Raw genomic sequence first — 27943 nt, 5'->3', positions numbered from 1 at the left:
TCGGTTAAGCGTCTGACTTGTGGTTTCTGCTCAGATCGTGATCTCAGGGGTAATCAGATCGCGCCCCACATGGGGCTCCGCACCGAGAGGGAGTCTGCTTGAGATGGTCTCCCTCTGCCCCTGCCCCCCCTCACATGCACACCCCCGCTCTCAAATAAATAAATCCATCTTTTAAAAAAATGACAGAGCTATTTACTTAGATTATCTGTTCACAGGGGATCCCTGGGTGGTGCAGCGGTTTGGCGCCTGCCTTTGACCCAGGGCACAATCCTGGAGACCCGGGATCGAATCCCACGTCGGGCTCCCGGTGCATGGAGCCTGCTTCTCCTCTGCCTGTGTCTCTGCCTCTCTCTCTCTCTGTCTGTGTGTGACTATCATAAAAAAAAAATATATATATATGTATATATAAAAGATTACCTGTTCACATTCTACAAATGTAAATGGCCTGCTCCTGATGCTGTACTACAGTCGTATGAGATGTAACCGCGGGGGGTGGGGGGAACTGAGCCAAGGGTGCATGGAGCTCTTCTGCGCTATCGTTGCAACTTCCTGTGAATATATAATTCTCTTAAAATGAAAGATTCTGGGACCCCTGGCTGGCTCGGTGAGAGTGCCGTGCAACTCTTGACCTCACGGTTGTGAGTTCAAGCCCCACACTGGATAGAGAGGTCGCTGAAATTAACTGAAAAACAAAGGAAAAGTTTTTATTTTCAGTTAAATAGCATGAGGGAACTCTGGCGGGGATGGTCGTGTTCTACAGGCTTTGTTTGCATAGGTGGATAGAGTTCTCCAAACTTACCGAACCATTCCCTGGAGATGGCCGCATGTCACTGCATGTAGACTATACCCCAATAAAGCATCCTCGGTCCAACAACGACAGCGAAAGAGGGGGCGTCAACAAACTACGCCAGCTTTCAGCCTGAGTTTTTCTAGGCCAAACGTTGGACTATTTATCTTTTGCCACCCAGTGCCTTCCAGATAACAACGTGTGTTAGTGAGCACCTGAGTGCCAGGGTGGCACTGCGTCCCCAACCTCTGACAGGGCCTGTTTACCCTGTGTTGGCGAAGAGATAGAGACCCTGGGGCTTCCAGCCTAGTGGAATCATGTGGATCCGCCCTTGCTTACAGGAGCCACTCTCTCCCAGTCCACGGAGCACGCTCATGGAGCCGGCCAACCGTAGGTGATGTTCCCGCCACCCTGGACTGTAAATACTCAGGACATCCGAGAAGCAAGTCTAGAGGGAGGCGATTCTTCTTTCTATCCTTTGAATCGTGATTTCTCTTTCTAGAGCCCTCTTGTCTACTAGACTGCGAGTTGGAAGGCAGAGACCTTTCTCCGTTGTTCTCTCTCCTTACGTTGAATTCAGCAGCCACTCAAGAATCCTTTGCCGTTGATGAATTGTAATATCATTTGTTCAGGGAAATACCCAGCTATGCGTGACACGCACGGGAACAAATTTGAAAGTAGACCTATTTTCTTTGCCCAAGACAGAAGGTAAAATACTTGACAGGGAAGCCTTTCCCATCCCAGGCGCCCCGATAGCTGTGTCATTTTGTCACTTTTATTTTTTTTTAAGATTTTATTTATTTATTCATGAGAAACACAGAGAGAAAGAGAGAGGCAGAGACACAGGCAGAGGGAGAAGCAGGCTCCATGCAGGGAGCCCGACATGGGACTCGATCCTGGGTCTCCGGGATCATGCCCTGGGCTGAAGGTGGCGCTAAACCGCTGAGCCATCTGGGATGCCCCTATTTTGTCACTTTTAGATTCATCCTGGATCAGATCAGTGTAGCATCGAAAGAAGCCAAAGACCACTTTTAGGAATAAAGCTTAAAGAAATAATAGCACATGTAAATAAAAATGCACGCAGACGAATATTCATTGCATCATGTTGGGATTTAACAAATTGAAAAAAAAAACCCAAATAATCAAAATGCAATAGATTATTGCATACCCCAAACGTCATACTAAACAGCCTTAAAGAAATGAGAGGCAGGGGCAGCCCCAGTGGCTCAGCGGTTTAGCGCTGCCTTCAGCCCAGGGCCTGACCCTGGAGACCCAGGATCAAGTCCCATGTCAGGCTCCCTGCATGGAGCCTGCTTCTCCCTCTGCCTGTGTCCCTCCCTCCCTCTCTCTCACATGAATAAATAAATAAAAATAAAATATTTTTAAAAATAAGGAAATGAGAGGCAGACCATGAAAAAGTTATATATTAATAATAAAATGAAAAAAAATAAAATAAAATGCAGGGGCGCCTGGATGACTCCATCAGTTAAGCCACCAACCCTTAGTTTTGGCTCAGGTCATGATCTCAGGTTCATAAGATTGAGCCACAAGTTGGGCTCTGTGCTCAGTGCAGAGTCTGCTTGAGATTCTCTTTCCCTTTCCCTCTGCCCCTCCCCCCCATCTCTCTCTCTAAAAACTAAATAAATAAATCTTTGGGGCACTTGAGTGGCTCAGTCAGTTGAGAATCGGAACTTTGGGTTTTGGCTCAGGTCACGATCTTGGGGTCATGAGATCAAACTGGAGTTGGGCTCCGTGCTCAGCAGGGAGCCTGCCTGGGGAGTTCTCTCCACTGCCCCACCCCCTCCCCCTCTCAAATGAATGAATAAATCTTTAAAAATAAAATGCAAGGCATCTGGGTGCCTGGCTGGCTTGATCCGTGGAGCAAGCAACTCTTGACCTCAGGGTGGTGAGTTTGAGTTCTGTGTTGGGTGTAGAGATTACTTAAAAATAAAATCTTTAGGGGATCCCTGGGTGGCTCAGCGGTTTGGCACCTACCTTTGGCCCAGGGCGTGATCCCGGGGTCCCGGCATTGAGCCCCATGTAGGGCTCCCTGCAGGGAGCCTGCTTCTCCGTCTGCCTGGGTCTCTGCCTCTCTCTCTCTCTGTGTCTCTCATGAATAAATAAATAGATCTTTAAAAAAATGAAATTATATAAATATATATGAATTTAAGGAAAACCCTGGAAGTACATAATAGCACTAATTGCTTTTCTGAGATTAGAGACAGATTTTTATTTTTATTTTTTTTAAGGTTTAAGGTTTAGGATCACAGTAGACGCCCAACCGCTGAGCCACCCAGGTGCCCCTGTAGTAGGTTTTTAAGAAAAGCCCTCTTAGATCCATGAAAACATACGAATTCTCACTTCTCTTAAGAGCAGTGTGAGTAAGGAGGGCATGTGATCCAACAGCGCTGGGTGCTTCACTCAACTGATGAATTACTACGCCCTGCATCTGAGACTAATAATGTATGATATGTTGGCTAATTGAATCTAAATTAAAAAAAGAGCAGCGCGAGCTGACACGGCACTGGCATTTCATTTTTCACCTGTCAGACTATCAAGGATAAAACATTTCAGTGATATTGTTTTGGCCGGAATGCAATAAGCAGATCTCAGACACTTCTGGAAGGAGTTTACATGGCTGCAACCTCAGGGGTGGGCAGCTTGAAATATCTATGAAAATTTTAAGTACACACACCTTTCGACTCAGGGATTTCACCTCTAGAAATCCGTATTTCAGGTATGACATATGCATGAGCCCTGACACTTCCACCGTCCTGCAGCATTGTTTGTAACGGCAAAAGATTCAAAATCACCTAAAAGCCCCTCATTATGGTGCCAGTGAAATCAATGTTAATACATCCATATAGTGAAATTACACACAGTCGTTTATAAAGAATAAAGCAGCTTTTTAAAAAAATATATTTTATTTATTCATTCATGAGAGATACACAGAAAGGGGCAGAGACACAGGCAGAGGGAGAAGCAGGCTCCCTGCGGGGAGCCCGAAGCAGGACTCGAACCCAGGACCCCGGGATCACGACCTGAGCCAAAGGCAGATGCTCAACCACTGAGCCACCCAGTGTCCTGAATAAAGCAGCTTTTTATGTGCTTTCCTCTGAATTGATTCTTGTGGCCGAGAAATGCAACGTCTCGATTGGTTTAGGCTGAATTTACAAGATCCCACTGAGTGGGTCGGGGAGTCCCGGACCTGTGACTTTCCTGTAACCAAGATGCACCTTGGCCAGTTCCAGGCCCTTGCTCCCTGCTTTGCACTGCTTTGTACTCTTGCCTGATTTCATTTCTGGGTGGGTTTTAACCAGCCCTCTCAGCGGCTAGAGTTCATTCATTCATTCATTCATTCAGTAAATACTTATTGCACATTTTTAAAAAAAGATTTTATTTATTTGCTCATGAGAGACACACAGAGAGAGAGGCAGAGACACAGGCTGAGGGAGATGCAGGCTCCCCGCGGGGAGCCCGATGGGGGACTTCATCCCAGGACCCGGGGATCACACCGCAAGCCATAGGCAGATGCTCAACCCTGAGCCACCCAGGCGTCCCTTGCACACTATTTTCCACCCGATACTGTCCTGGGGGCCGGGCTGGGCTGGAGCTGGGGGAGATGCAGCAGGGAGCGAACAGGCGCCAGTCGTCGCCTTCATAGAACTTACATTCTCTGGCTTTCCTGGAACCAGTCTCCCCGTAGCTGAGCCCCGCTCTCAGCTGCTGTCGTCCGAAGCCCATCGCCCAAATGGGAACAGATCTGCAAAGCGTCAGCTCTGACACCTGATAGTGTGGCACCGAAGAACGAGGCCAGTTTTTAGAGCTCACTGACTTAGGACAAATCTTTTTTTTTTTTTTTAAGATTTTATTTATTTATTCATAGACACAGAGAGAGAGAGGCAGAGGGAGAAGCAGGCTCCATGCAGGGAGCCCAATGTGGGACTCGATCCCAGGTCTCCAGGATCACACCCCGCTGCATCACCAGGGCTGCCCCCCCCCTTTTTTTTTAAGATTTTATTTAGGACAAATCTTCCCTCTGGCGCTGTACTGACTACGAGACCTCACTGAAGATGCTTCTCCATCCTGAGCCCCAGTTTCCTCATCTGTAAAATGGGATGCTGGCATCACATGTCTTGTAGCCTGGTAAGGACCAATGCACTGTTACCCGGGAAGCAAGGAGCAGAAGCGTCAACACGGAGGGGTTTACACGTCGTGGCACGTGTGTGAGTTTCGGGTGTCAGAGCCCGGAGGCTCGTGCTCTGCTGGGGAGGTAGGTAGACTGAGGCAGCATCCAGGGGCTGGGGCAAGAGAATGGAAGAGAGGGGGTGCCTGGGTGGTTCAGAGGTTGAGCATCTGCCTTTGGCTCAGGGCGTGACCCCGGGGTCCTGGGATCGAGTCCCACGTCGGGCTCCCTGCAGGAATCCTGCTTCTCGCTCTGCCTGTGTCTCTGCCTCTGTGTCTCTCATGAATGAATAAATAAAATCTTGAAAGAAAGAAAGAAAGAAAGAAAGAAAGAAAGAAAGAAAGAAAGAAAGAAAGAAAAAAAAAAAAAAGATAAAAGAGAATGGAAGAGACTAAAGGACAGGAGGCTCTGAGCAGCAGTCCCTAGCCAGAGCACAGGAGCTCAGGGCAGAAGTGGCAGGTGGCGGCAGCCCTGCCAGGGTCCTCTCTGGTCCGGGGGTCTGTGAGGGACGAGCAAAGGGAAAAGAGGGCAGCAGGACGGAGGCGGCCTGCGGGTCCTGTGGGGCAGGGGGCAAAGGCACAGACGCCCGGGAAGCCTGGGGCCCAGGCAACCGAGGCAGCCGCCACCAAGTCCCCGGACCTACGGACACCCCCATGGCCTCCCCCCAGTACAGCAGGCCCCGCTGCCCTTCGGGAGCCCCACACCCTCCGGGACCGTCCTCCCCAGCCTCTCCCTTTCTACTCCTCCTTTCACATCGGTTTTCAGGCCTGCCCAAATCTTTGCCTGCTTAAACCCAAGTGAACAAACTCCAGGTTGTTTAGGTGACACCCCGCCCCCACCCCAGCATTTCTCCTTCCCTTCACGGTGGACTCTCCATCTCCTTTCTTTCTTTCTTTCTTTCTTTCTTTCTTTCTTTCTTTCTTTCTTTCTCTCTCTTTTTTTTTTAAGATTTTATTTATTTATTCATGAGAGACACAGAGAAGAGAGACAGGCAGAGACACAGGCAGAGGGAGAAGCAGGCTCCATCGGGACTCGATCCTGGGACCCCAGGATCAGGCCCTGGGCTGAAGGCAGCGCTAAACCACTGAGCCACCCGGGCTGCCCTCCATCTCCTTTTCAGCTCTCTCCGGCCTGGGCCCTACCCTCGGCCTGGCCCCTACCCTAGGCCTGGCCCTACCTTCGGCCTAGCCCCTACCCTCTGCCTGGCCCTACCCTTGGCCTGGGCCCTACCCTCGGCCTGGCCCCTGCCCTCTGCCGACCCTACCCTCTGCCTGGCCCTACCCTTGGCCTGGGCCCTACCCTTGGCCTGGCCCCTACCCTCGGCCTGGCCCTACCCTCGGCCTGGGCCCTACTCTTGGAGGCCCACGGAGCATGTTCACGCCCACCCCCGGCAACAGGGGAAGACGTGCTGTGCATCGTGGTACAGGCCCTCTTTGTCTCTGGGCCTCTGGTCTGCAAGTGGGAAACTGGAGAGAGAGAGAGAGTGAGCTGGCTTTCCTGTGCAGCAGAAGCGGGATCCAAGGCCCCACGCTGCTTCCCCTATAATTAGAAACAGTATAATGATAAGGAACATGTGCCCTGCATTTCATGTCACAAAGGGACCGCACATGTTCCCTGCTCAGAGCGCTTCAGTGGTTTCCTGATCCCACTTCGAATAATTCCAGACTGCTTGGGCCCCGGTCCCCGGGTCTAGCTCCCGCCAGCCTCATCAGCATCCCGCCCACTCACCCTCGCTCCTTCCCATGCCTGCTGGCTCTCCTCAAACACACGAACTTATTCCTGCCTCAGCACTCTTGCACTTGCTGCTTCCTTTGCCTGAAACGTTCCTCCCTCTACATCGCCCAATTTGGAAGCGACCAGCCACATGTGGCTGCTCCAAATTGAGACGTGCTATGACTGTAAAACGCACATGGGATTTTTGAGGACCTAGTTCACAAAAAAAGATGTTTAGGGGCGCCTGGGTGGCTCAGATGCTTAAGCATCTGCCTTCGGCTCAGGGATCACAACCTGATCCGAAGGCAGACGCTCAACCACTGAGCCACCCAGGTGCCCAGAAATCAGGAAGTTATGCTTGGCACCTCCCCCCCCCCACACTCCACATTTAATTCATCCTTAAGTCCTGTTGCAGCCCCTCCCTTTTTAAGTAAACCCTACCCCCAATGTGGGGCTCAAGCTCATGACCCCAAGATCAAGAATCCGATGCTCTGAGCCAGCCACACACCCCTGTTGATGTACTTTTATTTATTTATTTATTTATTTTCTAAAGATTTAATTTTAAGGTAATCTCTACACCCAACGTGGGGTTTGAACTGACAACCTCAAGATCAAGACTCACACGCTCCAGTGACTGAGCCAGCCAGGTGCCCCTATTGATGCCCTTTTAAAGGTCTTTGTTTGGGTGGCTCAGTTGGTTAAATGTCTGTCTTCAGCTCAGGTCATGATTCTGGGGTGCTGGGATAGAGTCCCACGTTGGGCTTTCTGCTCAGCAGGGAGTCTGCTTCTCCCTCTACCCCTCCTCCCTGCTCACGCTCTCTCTCTAGTAAATAAATAAAATCTTTATATACATATATTTTTAAAAACGGTCTTTGATTCAATGCAATTCTGTCCATTTTCACTATTGTCACTCTTGTCTAGTCTTGTCAGGACAAGTTTAAATGTCTTTTCATTGGCACCCGTCAGTAGCTTTCTCACACTCAATTTACAAGTTTTCTTCTAGTCTATTCTCCTCCTAGCACCCAGAAATTTTTTTTAACACCTATTGGACTAAGTCCCTGCCCTGTTGGAAATGTTAGAATGGCTATCATCAAAAAAAAAAAAAAAAAAAAAAAGAGAGAGAGAGAGAGAGAGAGAGAGAGAGATAACAAGTGTTGGTGTGGATGTGGAGAAAAGGAAACCCTTGTGCACTGTTGGTGATGATGTAAATGGGTGCAGCCACTGTGGATAAAAGTATAGAGGTTTCTTAAAATATTAAAAATAGAATTACCATATGATGTAGCAATCCCACTTCTGGATATATATCCAACAGAAATGAAAACAGAATCTCAGGGTGCCTGGGTGGCTCAGCCAGTTAAGTGTCTGCCTTTGGCTCAGGTCATGATCTCAGGGTCCTGGGATCGAGCCCCACATCAGGCTCCCTGCTTAGCAGGGAGCCTGCTTCACCCTCTCCCCCTACTTGTGCTCTCTGTCAGATAAAGAAAATCTTAAAAAAGAAGAAGAAGAAGAAGAAGAAGAAGAAGAAGAGAAGAGAACAGAATCTCAAAGAGGTATCTGCACCCCTATGTTCACTGCACATTATTCACAGTAGCCAAGATATGGAAATAACCTAAGTGTCCACCAACAGATAAATGGATAAAGAAGATGTGGTATATATGTGCAACAGAATATTATTCAGCCATGAGAAAGAAGGAAGTCCTGCCATTTGAACAACATGGATGGATCTTGAGGGCATTTTGTTAAGTGAAACAAGACAGAGAAAGACCAAGACTGCGTGGTATCATTTATATATGGAATTTAAAAAAAAGTCAAAGTTATAGAAACAGAGAGTGGAAAAGTGGTTGCCGAGGGGTGGAGGGTAGGAGATACAAGGGGAAAAAAAAGTGTACAAACTTTCAGCTCTAAGATGAATAAGATCTGAAAAGCTAATGTAATATATGGTGACTATATTTTTTTAAAAATATTTTTTATTTATTTATTCATGAGAGAGAGAGAGAGGCAGAGACACAGGCAGAGGGAGAAGCAGGCTCCATGCAGGGAGCCCGGCGTGGGACTCCATCCGGGGTCTCCAGGATCACGCCCTGAGCCAAAGGCAGGCACCAAACTGCTGAGCCACTCAGGGATCCCATATATGGTGACTATAGTTGATAATATTATATACTGAAATTTACTAAGAGTAGAACTTAAATGTTCTCACCCGCCCCTCAAAATTGTGTGTTTGTGTGTGTGATGATGGATGTATTAATTCACTAGATGGAGGGAAATTTTCCACGTGGATGTGATAACCAAATCATCGTGATGTACACTTTAAATATCTTACAATTTTATTGTCAATTCTACCTTAATAAAGCTAAAAAAAAAAAAAAAACCACCCAAACAATTCAACCCTCCAATTACTTCACATGGAACTTGAGAGAATCTAAAATCCAATATTCTCTGTACTTTCTCCTAACTACTTCTCAAGCCTTATTTTGGGACAACTGACCCCCAGGTGCTCTTCATACCAATTATTCTGAACTTCTTTCAATTTCTTGAGCATTAGATACTCTCCCTCCACTTCAGGTCTTTGTACATACTGATCCATACTGATCTCTCTGCTGTTTACTGTTTTATCTGCTGTTCTCACTTCAATGATCCACTCAGTCAAGCTCATTCATTCAGCAAGTGTCTATGCAAGCTACCATGTGCCAGACACTGTAGGGATACAGCAGTGAACAGCACAGACAGCGTCCTCACTCTCCTGGAGCATGCTGGTAGGGGGACAGAAGAGAACAGGTAGGACGCCTGGGTGGCTCAGTGGTTGAACATCTGCCTTTGGCTCAGGGCGTGATCCTGGGATCCTGGGATCAGGTCCCACATCAACCTCCCCGCAGGGAGCCTCTCCCTCTGCCTGTGTCTCTGCCTCTCTGTGTGTCTCTCATGAATAAATAAATAAAATCTTAAAAAACAAAAGAAAGAAAGAAGTAAACAAATAGGCAAGATAATGACAAAGTGATGGGATCCCTGGGTGGCGCAGTGGTTTGGCGCCTGCCTTTGGCCCAGGACGTGATCCTGGAGACCCGGGATCGAATCCCACGTTGGGCTCCCGGTGCATGGAGCCTGCTTCTCCCTCTGCCTGTGTCTCTGCCTCTCTCTCTCTGTGTGACTATCATAAATAAATAAAAATTAAAAAAAAAACAAACAAAACAAAGTAAGTAAAAATGTTTAACGGAGGTGGTTACTTTAGATGGGTAGTCAAAAAAGGCCTTTTTTAGAGGGTGAATTTTTTTCTAATATTTATTTATTCACGAGAGACACACAGAGAGAGGCAGAGACACAGGCAGAGGGAGAAGCAGGCTCCCTGAGAAGAACCCGATGTGGGACTCGATCCTAGGGCCCTGGGATCATGACCTGAGCTGAAAGCAGACTCTCAACCACTGAGGCACCCAGGCGTCCCTTTGAGGGTGTATTTTAAGCTGAGTCCTGGACAATGAAAAGGACACCAAGTATGCAACATTTTAGTTTTTTTTTTTTTTAATTTTAAGTAGGCCTACTCCATGCCCCACATGGGTCTTGAATTCATGACCCCAAGATCAAGAGTCCCTTGTTCTACCCACTGAGCCAGCCAGGTGCCCCAATCATGTAACATTTTAGAGAAGGGAATTCCAGGCAGCTAAGACAGCTTGGCAAAGCCCTAAGATGAGAATGAGATTAGCTTGTTAGAGCAACAGGAAGAAGGTCCGATATGTTGGAATCCAGTGAGCCAGGGGTCTTGAGATGAGGTCTAAGCCAGGGCCAGATCATTATGGACCTTTATAAGGAGTTTATATTTTATTCTAAGTGCAGGTTGGAACTGCACTGTGGGGGGTGACATGACATGATTTATGGTTAAAAAGGCTCACTCTAGGCTGCTTCAAGGATTGAAGTGGGTGGGAGCAAGAGCGGAAACTGGAAGATCATTCAGAAGGCGAGTGCAGTTGTCCAGTGAATGACAGATGAAGGTAGTCACGGATGGAGGAAGTGGATGCGTTCAGCATACATTCTGGAGGTGGCTTGTCAGCTCTTCCTGATGTGGAAGACAATGAGAGAAAAATCAAGGGAAACTCCTAGATCTTTGACTTGAGTATGTGGGTAGGTAGTGGGGCCATTTTTCTGCGATGGCAGAGATGGGGAGGAGCAGTGTTGCAGCTGGTAGGGGCGGATATCAAGAGCTCCATATGGGACACTGTGAGCTTGAGATGTCTATCAGATATCCAGGGTGGGAGGATGTCAAGGAGGCAGTTGGATATGAATCTGGGGCTGGGAGGAGATACAGATGGGATACAAATGTGGATGTCAGTGTCTGGTTGTGAGGAATCACCTCGTGAATGGTGGGGGGGAATGTTCTAGGCAGAGCTTAGAAACCTTCATAGTCCCTCCTAGTTTGGGGATCCTGTGCTCTTTCCTCTGGATAGCTTTACTTCACACCTTCCATTGGACACCTGTCTGATTCCAAAGGGTCCAGAGGAATCGGCTGGGATAGGGGGTAATAGTGGAAGAAAAAGCCAGTAGGGAAGATGTAGATAGGCGACCCGAAGAGTTTCCATTTAAGCAAAGACCTAGGAAGACAAGGATGGAAGTTCTGGTAAAATTATCCGGCCTCAAGTTTCCAGGAAGTGTCCCTGTGGTGTGCTTCTTCCCAGGGTGCCCCGTACTTGCCCCATCTCCACACTATCAGCTGAAGCATAATTGCCCTTTTGCTTGTCTGTCCCCCCACCCAGACTGTGAGCAGCATAAGAACAGGGGCTATGCCTGTGTGATTTGGTTCTGAACCAGCAGCACAGCACAAAGCTGGGTGCTTGGCACTGATTCCATGCTTAATTAGTATTTGCTGAATGGATAGATTTGAGAGTGAGTGTCATTCTCCTGATGTGGCTGCAAAGCTAGGGCCCTGAGCCACAGTCTGAGGCCAAGTTCAGGACTCCAAATAGTCCTAGGGAATAAGTTGTTTTGGTGCCCCTCCAAGGAGAGAACTCTGCCCAGGTGTCTGGGTGTGGGGTTCCCTACTTCCAAGGCCACCGATTTCTGTGGGGGGATTAGCAGAGGCCTTCAGTTGGCGAAATGGGGGACAGTCGAGGGAGCACTTCCCAGCCCCAGAGGACATTGTAGAAGGGAAATATTCCTAAGTGCCCCTTCTACCATCCTGCAAATCCTCAAGGACAAAGACCTGATCAGATTCCCTTCCGTGTTCCCAACACGTAGCAGAACTGTCCCCAGCACATAGTATTCCTCAATAAAAGATTGCTGAAATGAATCGAAGCCCAGTAGCCCAAGGTTACTGGCCAGCTGCCAGCTGCAGGAAGCTTGGCAAATCTTACCAGCAGCTCAATCCCAGGGTAGCACTGCTGGAGCTAGAGCCCTGGGGAGACACAGCTGAATGTCCTAGGTCCTAAGTCCGGAAGCCTCTGGAAGCTCCACCTTCTCACAGCCCACAGCATGAATAATTCAGGGCAGGATTGGTGGTCAGATTTGGAAAGGACAATGAGGTTGAGAAGAGGCAAAGCTTCCGATGCTCTCCAGTCAGAGAGGCTGGGACTGCAGGCTTCCCGGGTGGTTAGACGGCCCTGCCTCACGAGCTCTCCGCAGCTGGGCCTGTCTGTGTAGCGCCAAGCTGCGGGACACAGGTCCCAGCAGACACTCAGAGTCATACCCAGCCACCGGCACTCTGGCTACATCTTCCGCTTGGCACCCATGGTTCCCCTCTCACCCCAGAAGGGTTTTTGCACTTCTGCTTCTGCCTCAGGGTTTCTCGGCCCATCCCCACAGGAACTCTGGAACTGGGCTGCAGAATTCTCCAGGGCTGAGGCCTCTGCAGGGTCCTGGGGAGAGATGTCCCACACGGGAGCCTGCACCACCGGCCCAGCTATGCTATAGGTTACCTTTGGGGACCTCCTGACCTTCCTCTGGAAGCCTGAAAGGTACCTGTGGTCCAACGGTAAAGAACCCTTGGCTGAATCAGAGGACTTTGGTTCTTTGCCTTGGCTTCAGACAGTAGAGAGCAGTGGTTACAGCGTGAGATTTTGGAGACAGGCCTGGGCTCTAACCCAACCCCAACACAGCTTGCTTTGTGGGCATCAGCAAGTCATTTAACCTCTCAAAGTCTATGTTTCCTTATCCTGAAATGAGAATAAAAATACCTACGCGCAGCATACTGGGGAGGATTTAACAAGATCATATACACAAAATGCTTGGGGCATTGCCTAGCACTTAGTGGAAACTTGGTACTGGTGGTTCCTTTCCTTTATTTAACATAAGAATGCATGCAAACGGAGATCTAGAAGGTTTCAGAGGGTGGAAATCCCCCCTTCCCATCCCCACTGTCCCTTCTCGAGATCAGAGCCTCACTACCCCTTTGCTGGGACTATTTGCATTGCAAGAGTCTTCGGCATAACCATCCACGCCCATCTTGTGCCTGTCCTTGGGTCACTGTCATTCTGCTTTCCTTCCTTCCTTGGCTGCTCATAACCATTTGATTTAGACCAAAATTTCTTGGCTTGAAGTTGAAGGGCCTGTACATTGATCCCACCCACATTTTCCTAACCTTTACAGTGAAAAAGAACCCAGGATGTGGAGTCTGAGGACACGGATTCCAGTCCTGAATTGGCTACTTTCTTCCTAGATGACTGAGTGAATTATCTAGTCTCAGCTTTTCTACATCCAGAAATTAAAGATCATCATACTGCCTCGAGGGGGGCAGTGTGATTTCTATCCTCTATCTTTACTGTTACGTCAGTGGAGTCCATGGGCAGGGACCAGGTGCATTTTGCTTATCACTGTATTCTTAGCACGGAGCCCAGGGCCTGGCACATGCTAGATGGTCACACATGTTTGTTGAAAGAATGAATGAACAGGATCGTGAGGACTGGCTACGGCATGACCAGGGGGGGGGGGGCGGGGAAGCACCTTGCTGGTCCTTGCTGGTCCTTGCATGGTCCCCCCGGGGGCACACCCAAATCGTAGTGTCGCTATTGGGATTACTAGTGGAGTGACTTGGGGCAGGTGTCCTCCCGTATCTTCGGAGACGGTATCTGTACTCTGACGGCACTGAAGGCATTTCTTATTTTCTGTATTACTAGGCGCGGAGCATGCAGAAGCAGCTCAATAAATGTTTTCTCAGTAGATGAATGAAGCCTCTTCCGGGGCTCTGAACGGGGCTGGTGCTCCCGGGGCCTGGATCCCCTCTGCCCTTTACCCCGTGGGGAAGATGGGGCCTCCTCCCGGGCCCTCCAACATGCAGATCCAGGAGCCCAGCGGGGGTGCGCACGGCTTGGGCGCTCTCCGGGAGCGGGAGCGGAGGCCCCAGGAGCAGGGAGAGAATGTGGGTTTGGGGAAAGCGGGCGAAGGCGGGGCAGGCAGGGGAAGGGGCCCATCGAGCACCGGGTCCGGGCTGAGAGGCAGCCAGGCAGCCTGGGACGGCGACCCGGGGACCCGCGGTGAGGAGCTTCACGCGGGGCGGCGGGCGGCGGGCGGGCCGGGGTCAGCGAGCGGCCGCGGGGCCTTGGGCGCAGGGGCGCGGGAGCAGCGAGGGGAGGAGTTGGCCCGGGGACCCCGCGGCCGCACCCCAGGCGTTGCGGGGGGAGGGAGCGGGGGGGGGAGGGAGGCCCCGGGCAGGGCGCAGGGGTGCGGGAGCAGCGGGGGGAGGAGTTGGCCCGGGGACCCCGCGGCCGCACCCCAGGCGTTGCGGGGGGAGGGAGCGGGGGGGAGGGAGGCCCCGGGCAGGGCGCAGGGGTGCGGGAGCAGCGGGGGGAGGAGTTGGCCCGGGGACCCCGCGGCCGCACCCCAGGCGTTGCGGGGGGAGGGAGCAGCGGGGGGGGCCCCGGGCAGGGCGCAGGGGTGCGGGAGCAGCGGGGGGAGGAGTTGGCCCGGGGACCCCGCGGCCGCACCCCAGGCGTTGCGGGGGGAGGGAGCGGGGGGGAGGGAGGCCCCGGGCAGGGCGCAGGGGTGCGGGAGCAGCGGGGGGAGGAGTTGGCCCGGGGACCCCGCGGCCGCACCCCAGGCGTTGCGGGGGGAGGGAGCGGGGGGGGGGAGGGAGGCCCCGGGCAGGGCGCAGGGCGCGGGGCCGCGGCCGGGCAGGAGCGCGCGGGGAGCGAAGGCGGCGGCCGCGGGTGGGGTGCGGGGCGGGGGGAGCGCGCAGCGGGGGGCGGGGGGCGGCGTCGGCGCCGGGGGTGGGGGAGCGGGTTGGGCGGCTGCGCCGGCTCCGCTTCAGCCGCTGCCGCTAGGGCGCGGGGGGCGGGGGGCTCGGCGCCGCGAGCTCGGCCATTGTGGGAGCCGCTCCCCTCGGCTCCGCCGCGCTCCAGCCCCGGGCGCGCCCCGCCGCCTTCGCCTTCGCGCTGCCGCCGGCCGCGTCCCCGGCTCCGGCTCCCAGGGTAAGGCGCGGCCGCGGGCGGGCTGACAGCGCGGGCATCGCGGCCGCCGGGCCTCGCACCTGCAGCCCCCGGGCCCGGGCGGGGGGCGCCGAGCGCGCGGGGGGCGCCGCCCGGGCCAGGGGGAGGCGTGCTCTCGGGAGGAGGGGAGCCGAGCCCTCGGGGCCGGGGCCGGGCCCGGCAGCTGCGGGCGGGGCCGGGGGGCGGCGGAGGGCGCTGCCCGCCCGGGTCTCCGCCGCCGGCTCCCGCGGTCGCGCATCCGCATGGCGCGGCCCCGCTCTTTGTCAGCCGCGCGCGGCGGGCACGCGGACCCACCCGGGGCTCGGGCTCCGGCTCGGGCTCGGGCCGCGCCCCTCCCCCGCGGCGGGCGGCGGGCGGGGGCGGCGGGCGGGGGCGGGGGCGGCGGCGGGCGAGGGGCCCGTCGGCCTCGGGGGCGGGGCGGCGGCGGGCGCCGGCGGTGACTCGGGGGCCCGAGGGCCGGGGCGGGCGCCCGGAGGTCACGCAGGTGCGGGCGGGGCGCGCGGGGCGGGGGAGGGACGGTCCGGGGAGCGGGGCCGGGACGCGCCGGCCTTTGTAGTAAATGGGCGTCTCGGGCAGGGACGCGGTTCGGGCGTGAAGCAGGTGGCCCGGGAGGAGGGCGTTTTCCGGGCGGGGCCGACGCCGGGGGAGGAAGCGCGGCCCGAACCTCCCCCGACCCGGCGGTAAGAGGTGGGGGGGGCGCGGGGGGCGCGCTGGGATGAAAGGCGAGGCTGCGCCCGCACCGGGGACCTTTCCTCTGCCTTCTGTGGCCGGTCCCCGCTGACGTTCCCTGGGAACAGGGCCCCGCAGGCTCCTGGCACAGGAGGTGCCCTGGCGGCCCGTTCTGTCTGCTCCAGGCTGCTCAGAGGCTTCCCGCAACCGTTTGATGTTTCTTTTGTTATCTCTTCACATCCTGTGCTTCTGGTGGGAATCTGCCCATGGCCCCGGGAGCCTGTCCCTGGCTCTTGCTGCCTCCAGGCCGAGGTTCCCAGGTTCAGGGAGGAGCTGTGCCCAGAGAGCCATGGGGTCCAGGCATTTGGGCCACCCCAGGGTCTCCGCGCAGCCCTGTGTGCAGGCATTCCCCCTACCGGAGAGTCGGCAGTCTGCTGCCCACCTGGCCCCCAGAGCCAGAGTGAGAGCTGGTTAGTTGAGCAGGATTTGGGGCCTGCAGGGAGGCTGGCAGCTGAAGGCATGCACCATCCAGGCCCTGGTGAGGCCGGCGAGGTGGTGGGCCACGTGTAGCAGATGGTTCTGGGAAGTGAGCTGGGCCTGGCGCAGGGCCGGCTGCCCAGTCTGGCTGGTGGTGGAGTCCAGCAGGCCCCAGAGTGGTTGTGTTTTCATTCAGATCTCTCCACTAGCCGAACTGACTTTCCGTACCACCCTCCCCACCCCGTGCTGTGCCACTTATTTCCACAACAGCCCCTGGAATAAGCAAATGAACCTTTTATCTTGTGCCTATTGTGTGCCCTGTGTGGGGCCAGCCAGTTTTGTATCTGCATTTCACTATGTTCTTGAGACATCGTCGCAGGTGAGATATTAGGTCCATGTTGCAGATGAGGAAACAGTCCCAGACAGGCGAAATGACTTGCCCCAGAGCACACCAGTTGTAAAGTGGCCAGACCAGAGTTTATACGCGGGCTGGTCTACTTGGAGCACTTTTCCTAATAGACTGGCTGGAGATGGAATGGGAGAAATGTAAAATTTCTGTCTATTCTAGCTCATGCTTTGTTTCGTGCCTGATAGTGAGATCGTGTTTTGGCTTTTTGAAGATACTTCCCATCTGCTGCCCCATTATATCCTTACAGCATTCCTGGGAGGTGGGTCGCACAGGAATATAATAGATGCTGTTTATTAAGTGCTTATTGGACACTGCGCACTGTTCAGCGCTTTCCCGGCAGGATCTCATTCGTGCCTTGCATACAACCCTGTGAGGTAGAGGTGCTGTCGTCATTCCCATTCTATAGGTGAGGATGCTGAGGCTCAGAGTTCAAATGGCTTCCCCAGGGGAGAACTTGAATCCATGTCCTCCGATTTGTGGGACTTGAAAGCTTCAAATGTAGCAACTAACAAGAATAGTGGTTACTAGTAATAGCTTTCACAGAGCATTTGCAGCTTTGTTTATTTTAAAGATTTTATCTATTTTGAGAGAGACAGGGTGGAGGGGGAGGGGCACAGGGAGAGGGAGAGAGAACCTCCAGCAGATTTTCTGCTGAGTGCAGAGCCCCAATTGGGGGGGGGGGGCAAGACACCACGACCCTGGGATCATGACCTGAGCCAAAACCAAGAGTCAATGAACTGCACCACTTAGGTGCCCTGAGAGTTTTCAGATTTATAAACACCTTCACGTAGGTTGCCTCATGGTATTTCTCTTAAGCACCGTGAATTGGTTTTGCTGTGTATTCTCATCACCCCATTTCCCAGATGAAGAAACTGAAATTCAGAGAGGTGAAGAGGTCAAGCCAGTGGCAGAACTAGGACTAGCACCTGCTTCCCAAGTCCCTGTGTACCTTATGCGACCCCTTCGTCGGTTCACCTGCACTCCTCTCTCCTACAGATCACCTGTCCCTGGGCTCCCAGGCCCTCCCACCGCAGCTCCTGCCTGGGCGATGTCTTCCTCCGACGAAGAAACGCTCAGTGAGCGGTCCTGCCGGAGTGAGCGGTCCTGCCGGAGCGAGCGATCGTACAGGAGCGAGAGGTCAGGGAGCCTGTCCCCATGTCCCCCAGGGGACACCTTACCCTGGAACCTGCCGCTACATGAGCAGAAAAAGCGGAAGAGCCAGGACTCGGTGCTGGACCCTGCTGAGCGGGCCGTGGTCAGAGTTGCCGGTAAGAGAGGCCCGAGTGAATGGTGGTGGGAAGCGAGGGGACAGTGGGCCAGTGTCCCCCAGCTGGGGCCAGTAGTGGAGGGGTCCTGCTGGTGGCGGGGGGGCTCTGACAAGCCAGATGGAATACAGTTTGGTATTATTACTGTTGGAAAGATGATGGAATAACGTTAAGGGAAAGCCAGAGGGAGTAGCATCTGCCACTCGTCATCCCTGTGAGCTAGCAGGGGACCTCTTTCCATTTTTGCACCTTTTCTGTCTTGCCCCCACGGCATTGCCTTCATGGCTTACGTGCCATTCTTGAATCTGACTTTTTTCGCTTACTCTTATATCCAAACGGTTTTCCACATTACACCTTAGGCTTTCGAATTACCATTTATAAAGGCTGTTTTAACATTTCAGGATTTTAAAAAATCCTACTCCTTTTCTAGCGCCCTCCCCTTTTCTTTTCATCATAATAGATGGTGCTGCAGAGAACATCTTTATGATTAATAACACTTGACTTCTGTCGAGTTATTTCCTTGAATAGGTCCTTGGAGAGGGCAGTTTCACTCACATAGCTTTCTGAAAATGTGGTGCGCGCTTACCCTTCCTGCTGTCGAGGCCTGGGGTCACCCACTCCCGTGGGAGATGCCCGCTTCGGCTTTGCCAGTGGTTCGGAGCGCAGCCTAGGCAGTCAGAGGTGAGACAGGGGAGGTGCTGGAGGGAGGCCCTGCCCTCGAACGGAACGGTTCTTGTCCTGTGTGAGAGCCTCTTTCCTCGGCTCAGGCTGCTTCCCCTTGCAGAGCTACCTTGAGGAGGAGATGAGATGCGTAGGTCAAGCTCTCAGCGGAGGGCGGTGTTGCGAAGCGCTCCGTCTGCGGCTTCCTCGGAGGCCTTCCAGAGCTGCCTGGGTGGGTTGTGCTCAGCGTCCCCGCACCCTCGGGGCCAGAGTGCAGAGGCAAAGCCAGACAAAGCAGTGCCGGCAGCTTAGTTCGGTGACATCACCGGCTTTCAGGCTTTCATTCCATCACCAAGGCCTGTCCTGCTCCCTCATTTGAGTCTCTCGACCCCCTGCCCGCCTCTGCTTTGCCACTTCGCACCTGGACCCTCCAGCCTGCCTCTGGCACTTCTCCTCCTCCAGTCTCACCCCACCTCCATGCGACTCATAAGAGTATTTTGCTCCAAAATGTGAACCTGATCCTGTTTTTACTCAGTGCTTGTAAGCCTTCTTTGGCTCTTCCTTGCCTGTGGAATGGGGCCCCTGGAATCAGGCCCCTCCTGAGCTTCACCTTCTGTTATCTCTGCCTCTAAGCACCTTGCCATTCTGAGCTGTACCTTGAACCCCAGAGGTGTGCGGCTTGCAGGCTCAGACCTCCGTGCTTTAGCTTTCTTCTGTGCAAGGCACTGGGAAAGTACCTCCTCGTCTGCCCCCCGGCCCCCCAGGGGTACACAGAGCTCCCTCCTCTGCCCTCGCTCCGCTCCCGTGTTCATACTTTTCCCTCCCCTGCGTTCCCTTGTAGAGCATGGCACTTACCTCCTCAGGGAACCTGTCCCTCCCTCAGGACTGTCAGCAAGGCCTGACCACCTCTTGCTTATGGTTTTGCCCCCAGCTACTTGCATGGGGCCTTGTGCATGTTGGAGATCAACCAGCCCTGAATGACTGAATGAATGCAGGGAGCGTTTAGAGGAGAATAGGTGACAGATTGTGCTCCAGGGACAGGCAGTGGGCTGGAGTGGAGTGCTAGGTAGGGAGAGGGTTATGTGGACTCAGGTCAGGATGGAGGGGTTTCAGCAAAGGGTCACCTTCCAAAGAGGAGACCTGGAAGGCAGGTTGGAGACCTTGCACTCCTTTGAGTGATAGGAAGCTCTCGGACAAAGGTCTTCAGTCCTTCTCAAGACCTTTGGGCCTGTCGCCTTAGCCAGTCCATGGAGTTTCACAGCTGTCTCTAGGATGCTGGAAGGGCTTTGCTTGGCTCCAGCCTGGAGGGGCCCCGACCAAGGGGTCTCAGGACCCACAAAGCTCTTGTTCTGCTGAAGGCAGCCTCCTCCTCCCTCCTTATGCCCTCTCGCCCCATCTGCCACCACATGTCCACACCCATAGGTCCCTTTGTGATGATTTCCCCTTCCATTCTGCTCTCAGGGGTCCCACAGGATGATTTGCCTACCGTTTAACATTCCCAATCTAGACCAGAAGTGGAGTGGACTTGAGGGGGCTTCAGACCCAGGCAGAGTGCCTAAAGATGCTGCTGGGTCAACCAAGCAGAGGGTTGGCGGGCGCTGGGTTGTGTTTCCAGCATCCACGCTGATCTTCTGCACCTCCTGATGCTGCCAAATGACAGTCTTGAGGAGGGGGCTGGGCCGGTTAGGCTGAAAATGTGGAGACTGTCATGGTTAAAAATAACTTGTGTGCTGCAGTTAGGCGTGTTTCGTTAGCAGGAGAGGAGTGAGGCAGCAGAGAAGAGGCGGGACTGCTGTTTCAGGGCCTGGCTGAAATCTCGCTGTGATTTTGGAACGTGGCGGGGGCTCTTCCAGGGTTATTTAAAAGGCAGCCCGACTTCTGCAGGGACTGCTTCCTGTGAGGTGCAGGAAGGGCACTCCTGGGAGCCCCCCAGGTGCTCTGAGGCTCTCTGAAGTTACAGCTCTCATGCTGGGAGGAAGTGAAGTCAGTCTTGCACTGGAAGCCAGCGGTGGCCCATGCAGTTTTCTCCTCCTAGGGGTCTGGGTGGGAAGCCACGCGGCGGTGTCTGAATCAGTCTCACTAAACACAGAGTCCTCCCTCCTTTCCTGGCCCCATTCAGTGTCCTGGGCTTCAGAGGCCTGATGGGGGCCCCTGCTGGCCACACGTGTCACACTGGAGAGGCCTGTGAGGGCTGAGAAATCTGCTGATCTTATCCTACAAAGTCAAAACAGGTCCTAGGGGTTCCACACAGGCCGAAACCCGATTCTTCCCATCCACATCTTTCCCGCCAGTTTCTCTCTCTTCTTTGCCACCCCTATTCTCAACTCCTTAAGCTTGGCCACTCTACAGGAACAATAGTCCATTAGCAAGAAAGCCTGTTTCTGTGGATCAGTGTTTTGGTTTGCATAGGATTTCCTTAGCTGAGTTAGGGAGGATGCGTGTTAGGATCTGAGCCCTCCCACCCCCCCAAAAAAAGGATCTGAGGCTCAGAGGATTTGGACACCTGGCCTGCAGTCAGACCCAGGTAGCTACAGATCCTCTGACTCTGGGAAACACCGCTACTGCCATTTCCTTAGGCAACGTGTGGCAACCAGGCCCAGCCGAATCTTCTGCAGGTGATAATAATAAAAAAGATGAGTTGGTGGTCTCCAGACTCACCTGAGAGCCCTTCTGGTCACTTCTGGGAGAGGCCTCAAGGTCCGGGCCTATAAAAAGGCAGAGACAAAGATCTCTGAAACTTTGCCTCTTTGAAGACCTCTGGCTCTCTGTTGTGGGTGAACAGCAATCATGATACCCTTCCTCGTCGTTGGGGGGCAACAAGGAATGGGAGGGAATGGGGAAGGTATTCTAGCAAGAGCACAAGCCCACAGGAGAGGACAGAAGGGGCTTGTGGGGAGCACCCCTCCCTGGTGGGGGGCGACTATGGGTGCAGGGCAGTGTCACACCGTCTCGCACCGTACGATTCTAGGGGGCGCCATTCATGCTTTTCATCATTGTGGATTTGTATATTTATTATGACAAGTTTCCTGCAGATGGCGGTAAAGTGCCTGGAAGAAGGGGCTGGGCTGGGTGTGGGAGGAATTCACCATCCACTTATCAGTCCACTTATCAGTTGGGTATTCATCTCTCTAACATCACATCATCAGGGCCCTCCCTGTTCTTGGCATTCACATGCCAAGATGGCTGAGGATGTGGTCCCTTCTTCACGGAGCTCGGTGTGGTTGAAAGGATAGTGGGGAAAAAATAATTACATTCCTGTGTACGCTGTGAAAGAGGGAAGCATGGGACCCAGGGCATCCACTGGACTTGTTCCTGGGGGCCCACCAGCAGGTCCTGGTGAAATCATCATCCCCAACATCTCCTCCCGTGTGGCCTCCCCCAGGAAGCCTTCCCTGATCCCTCCACTCAGATAGCAATTGTATCTCCCCCCAGCCCTTGTTTCAGTTGACCTCATATTAAAGTTCATTGTTGGGGGATCCCTGGGTGGCTCAGCGGTTTGGCACCTGCCTTTGGCCCAGGGTGCGATTCTGGAGTCCCGGGATGGAGTCCCGCGTCGGGCTCCCGGCATGGAGCCTGCTTCTCCCTCTGCCTGTGTCTCTGCCTCTCTCTCTCTCTCTCTCTCTCTCTCTCTCTCTCTCTGTCTATCATGAATAAATAAATACAATCTTTTTAAAAAAAAAAAAAGGATCCCTGGGTGGCGCAGCGGTTTGGCGCCTACCTTTGGCCCAGGGCGCGATCCTGGAGACCCGGGATCGAAACCCACATCGGGCTCCCGGTGCATGGAGCCTGCTTCTCCCTCTGCCTGTGTCTCTGCGCCTCTCTCTCTCTCTCTCTGTGACTATCATTAAAAAAAAAAAAAAAAAAAAAAAAGTTCATTGTTTCTGCCACCAGAACTGGAGTTGGCTATAGTCAGGAGTACCATCTTACCCTTCCTGGTGTTGCCCCAAGATCTCACTCTGAGATCTTCTAGATTCTTCTGTGATTCTTCTAGAATCCAGAAGCCCAGTGAGGGCCACAAAATGCATGCAGCTCCAGTGCTGGTGTCTGCCCCGCTTTCAGAGCCTTCGCTCAGCTGCTGGAAGCTCTCAACTAAGGGCTTACCTTTGGGGAGACAGCCTTTGAGAGCACATGCCTGGTCAGAGGAAGGTGCCTGCTTCTCTGCACCCATGCGTCTGGGATGGAAGCTCTGAGAAGGCGCCTGTTTGTTCATTCATTGGTTCGTTCAGTAAAAAAATGGATTTAGCCCCGTCTAGGTGCCAGGCACTGTGGAGAGACAAGTTGGCCTGGAGTCAGAAAACTTGGCAAATGACTTCGGTGCTTAGAGCCTCAGTTTCCTTATCTGTAAAAGGGAGATGATGGTATCTGCTTTGAGTGATCATTGAATGAGAGTCGGAACGTGTTAGACAAACATGGGTTAAAATGCCCATTACTGCACGTAACGTGTCATTCCTTGTACCTTCTCTGGGCCACTAGAAGAGGCAGTGGAGTCTCTAGGAATGTGAGCAAGGAGGGGCTCCAGGCCTCTTAGTTCTGTCCCTTTCTTTTGTTCCCACTAGGGCTTTGTCAGAGGGCAGATGGAGATGGTTTTTTTTTATTTCTGGCCAAGCCACAGTGAGAAGAAGGGAATGCAGGCGGGAAAGGGAGCCCTAAAAACCGTTCCACTAGGAACCCTTACTCCAGAGCCACCATCCTTGCTCGCCCCAGGCTCTTTGAACGTTGCACCTAAAGAGGCTCCTCTTCCTTCCTAGCTTCTCTACTTCTTCCTGGAGGTATCCTCAGAAGTCCCTGCTCCTGTCCTGGAGCTTGGTTTCAATAGCAGGAGAGATGATCAGGAGAGTCCCCTGAAAGTGGGGCAGAATGAATTGTAGCTACACACGCCCAGCTCAGCCCCAGCTCTTTGAAAGTGAATCTGGGTCACAGTAGCTGCAGGGGTGGAAAGTGACCACGTGGGCAGAATTTTTGTGCAGGCAGCAGAAAAGACAGCCTGGCTGTCTTTTCTCTGAGGCTCAGGGTCTTTGGGGGACCCCAGCTGGTGAAGGAAGGTGGTTGCCACATTGCAAGGTGTGGGCTTTGTGCTGTTGGTTTCCCATCATGCTTTTCTCGTGACTTCCCAGGTGACATGGAGACAGGTTTAGAATGGCAGTCTGACTCATGCCTTTCTGTTCTGGAGCTGCCACAGACTGGGGTTAGGAATGCGGAAGAGGGACTGGTTCATGTGGGGGCTGCGGAAGGCTGTCATTTCTCAGTCCCACGGGGTTTGAGATGACATGCCACCAGAGGAGCTGCAGCTTCTAGGACTGCGCTTATCTTTTGCTCCGGCAGGTTTCCCCCGGGGAAGGTCTGTGAACATATCTGGGGGTGAGTGTTAATAACCCACCATCACCAACATGCTCTCCCCAGTTTGGCCAGTTGCTGCGGCTAGGGCCTGCCGTGATTTGGCCCCGGGTCTGCCTGTTGCCACCTGTCAGGTAGAAGTAGGCCAGCTTCCCGGCTCTGCCTTGGCGCTCCTGCAGGAGCAGCCTGGTGCACCTGGCTGCAATCTCTGCTTGGACTTAGGATGCTGCCGCAGAGAAGGGCTGGAAGCCCCTGTAACTCGAAACCTGATGACGAGTGGAAGTTTGTGTCCTCAGCCGTGTCCCAACCCTACCCAAGAAAATCCTTGCCTTGTATCCAGGGGAAGGTTCAGCCTGGAGCCCCAGTGGGTGTGTCCCTGGCCAGGCCTTTCCCTCTGCATTCTCTCCTTACTCATTTCCTCCCGTGCTCACTCTCTCATTCATTCACTCAAGGGCATGGGCTTTGGGAGCCAGCCAGAGTCCCAGTTCCAGTTCCATCACTTGCCAGTTGGGTGAGCCTGGGAAGTTACTAACCTTACCGAACCTCACTTTCTCACAGTTAAAATGGGGGAGCGAGAGTGCCACCACAGAGTCTCAAGGGGTGGATTAAATGAGATAGTGGGAGTGAGGTGCTTGGCCCGATGCCTGCTTTGTAATCAGCGCTAGATACGCATTAACTATTCTCATGCATATCATACACTTGTTCACTAATTCATGAATGCGTCGATTCATTCCTTTGCTTATTCATTGATCACTCTTCCTCGTTTACCACATGTTTCCAGAGCTGCTTTCTGCTAGGCACCGACTGGGCTTCAGAACCCAGCTTCCTCCCTTGCAAGGCAGCCAGCATGCAGCCTCTAGCTGTGCACATCATCGCAAGCCAGAGTTATCTGGAAGTTCTGAGAGGGAAGGCCTTCCTCCGACTTCTGCCCCTGCTGATAGCTTAGTGCTATGATAACATTTGATCTGGGACTTGGAAAAGGAATAGGACTTAGCCAGGACAACGTGAAGAGAAAGGGCACATTCCTGTTGTTTCTTTCTATTCTGGCTCTCCTCTCTTTGGCCTCAGTAGAAAGGAAGGAAGGGAAATGAAGAGAGAACAGCCAGTAGGAGTTGGGAATTAAAGAATTCAGAGGGTGATTTGGGGATTTGAACTCTGGACTCAGCCCAGGAGCTCCTGAGAACTGATGCCAGCTGGGATCCCCCTAGGAAATAATAGTTGTAAGAGCTACTGCATATTGAGGCCTAGATGTGCGCCAGGCATTTTACATATATCATTCGATCCTCCCAGAACCCTGGGAACTAGTTGCTATTCTCCCTGTTTTATAGAAGAGAGAGGCTACAGAACTTGTCTGAGGTTGTGCGGTAAGCAGGGAGTGGAGCTGGGATTCAGCATTGCTGGAATGTGTATGGCACGCCCTGGTACACCACACGTGCCGTGTGTCCTTTGGAGTTCATGGCCGTGGTTCAGGCTGGCCTGCCTCCAGACTCCCTGCGTTCTTCAGAAACAGTTCAGACTTATGCTAAAGCTGTGGGAATAGTATAATGAACCATCACCCAGATTCGAGAATGATCGATTTATGGCCAATCTTATTTCATTCACGCACCTCACTCCTGCCTCCCCAGACACAGAAATGGAAGTTCCAGGAATCACATACACTCACTTCCTATAGTAAATATAGTGATTTATCTGCTCAGTAGCCTTATCTGAGCCGGAATCGTCCCACTCCATCCATTTCCCAGAGGCGTCAGCAGAATCCCAGAGGATTCTGACCTCCCAGGGCCAGGGTCTTAGGGGTAATGTGTCCCTTCCCGAGTTGCTTCTCTGCTCCTCTGGCCCTTCCAGCTGGAGGTTCATGCCCTACTCCTAGAAAATACACAGTTAGGCGAAAGCATACCTGGCTCTCTGTTTGGAAATTTGATTTTTGTGGATGGTGTCTGTCTGTTTTGCCTAAAACCCTTCAAGCCTATGGACCCTGGGTTTGAATCAGGACTCTGCTGGTGTAATTAAGGAAAGACCCTGACAGTGGATTTCGAGGATTCATCAGTCTTAAGAGACTGAACTTGAGATGTGATAGGATTGAAGTCTTTAAAATCATAAAGGGGAGGAATTCTGGTCTCGTGAGAGGGGTTTGTGCCCCCCAGACTGCCCTGATACTGGCGAGCTGTTCCATGTGAGCAGCCACCACTCTTTAGGGCCTCTCTGGGATATATGCTCACTTTCCAGGCTGCCCATCACTGGTCCGTTAGAGGTAGTATTGGGTGGGGAGATGTGCTGTCAAATGGAGGCATTGGCCACAGCTCCTAATTTGGGGAACCTCCTAATTCCCCCCCCCCCAAGTGCAGAGTGCCTACAGTCCTGTTTCATAGGAACCAGAGGCCCTATGCAGGATGAGCGGGAAGGAAGGTTGGGTGTGGTTGATCAAGTGTAGCTCCCATTCCTGTTTCCTTCAAGAGAGAAAATAAAATAGTCATAGTCCCAGAAAGCCTGGGAGACAGCAGAGGGACCAATAGCTTTTCTAGCTACTGTTGACACGTTCCGAATGCCAGGGTTGTGCTTAGCAGCTCATGTGCTTTATTTGACCTCATCGTTAAAACAACTTTAGGAGGCAGATGTGCTGCAGTAGTTGGAACCAGAAACCCGGAGAGTCCCGGAACTTGGTCAAGGTCTCCTAGCCAGGAAGGGGCCAGGCCGGGGATGGCACTAGCTCTGCCTCGGGCCGCCCACTGCCTCCCCCGTTACAAGGAAGGGTAGTTTAATAATAACTAACATCTGCGCAGCACTTCAAGGTTCACAGAGTGCCTTAACTCCCATTATGTCCATGGAGCCTGGGGAAGCCCCAGGCGGGGGAGGCATTCCACGCCCCTTCGGGACAGCTGCCTATCAGAGGTCCAGCTTCCCCCAGGAAGGACTGGAAATTCTTTGGCATTGGCTCTGGCAAGCCAGGGGAGAAGGCCGGGGAGAGGCTGAGGTGGAGAGACTTGGCCAGTTGCTATGGTAACCCAGATGGCTGAGTAACCATTTTGAGGGTTGCTATGGTGACGGGCCGCCTGTGGCAGGGATCTTGTCTTCCTGGGTGGCTGGCACCATCCAGACCTCTGAAATGAGTGACGTTGCACCTTCTGAACAGAAGAGGGCAGCAGGATGGTGGGCAAAGGCTTCCCACCCCAGAGCTGAGTGGGGGAACTGGAGGGAAAGCTTAGTTGGGTTTTGGCTGGTGATGGAAAGGCTGGTGGGGCTGGGCCTGGAGGCAGGTGTCCTGAGACTAGAACTGGGCGATTTTCTTCCAAGATCTACCTGAAGGATAGGGCATGGGGCAGCTCCTTCGCTGTCTGACTCCACCTACTACTGGGGAATGCAGAAGGCACAGGGGACAGCTTACCCCTGCAAGGAAGAACTGCACGCGTGCGCACACACGTGCACACACTTGCTACTAGCAGAGAATTTATTTATACAGCATCCATCAACACATGTAAAATAATGCAGTAGGAGCCAAGCTGAAGAAGTGCTGGGAGTAAACCTTTTAGAGGTTGGACGAGAGCACTAGCCGAAGGAGAAATAGTTTTCCACTTTCCTCTTTCTTCTCTGCACCTGAAGCCCTTGGCCACAGAGTGGACACTGAATTGGATTCTCATTGTCTTGAATCACAGCTCCAGCCCACATCCCCCACCCGCAGATGTCTTCAACTGAGGCATCTATGTCTTCCGCAAATATTTCTGCAACGTCTACTAGGTGCAAAGCACTGTGTTGGGTCCTATGATGGGGAAAGATGAAAGAGGTGTGTCTACCTCAAGGAACTTCTGAACCAGGACATTAAGGAGGCAGCGATGCAGACACCCACAATGCATGTGGCCGGAGCCCTAGGAATGAGAGAGAGAAAATGTGGCTGGGGTTTTGAGAAGAGTCTCTTCTACCTAGGTTGATTAAAAATGACTCTGTGTCGTTTTGGGTGAGCTTTTGAGATGGGTGGGATTTCATTAGGTGACGTTGAGGAGTGGGGGACATTCCAGGCAAAGGCTCAGAGCTTGATTATAGGGGAAG

At 53.0% G+C, this 27943-nt stretch overlaps 1 protein-coding gene across 5 annotated transcripts in view; it reads left to right on the top strand.

Moving 5' to 3' along the window:
* The first annotated feature begins 17654 nt into the window (after window positions 1-17654).
* MACF1 (microtubule actin crosslinking factor 1) overlaps window positions 17655-27943 on the top strand; it is a 341743-nt gene continuing 331454 nt past the window's right edge. For 3 of the 5 annotated variants that reach the window (XM_055342059.1, XM_055342058.1, XM_055342057.1), the window contains exon 1: window positions 17655-17911. In XM_055342059.1, the coding sequence (XP_055198034.1) occupies window positions 17692-17911 (220 nt within the window). In that variant the 5' untranslated portion in view covers window positions 17655-17691. The remainder of the gene's footprint in view (window positions 17912-27943) is intronic. The other 2 variants (XM_055342064.1, XM_055342065.1) reach the window with 1 other exon arrangement.

Source organism: Nyctereutes procyonoides, unplaced genomic scaffold (genome assembly GCF_905146905.1).
Source record: "Nyctereutes procyonoides isolate TBG_1078 unplaced genomic scaffold, NYPRO_anot_genome, whole genome shotgun sequence".
Classification (NCBI taxonomy): Eukaryota; Metazoa; Chordata; class Mammalia; order Carnivora; family Canidae; genus Nyctereutes; species Nyctereutes procyonoides.
Note: the sequence above shows the minus strand (reverse complement) of the source record. Positions and strands in the feature narration are given on the sequence as shown.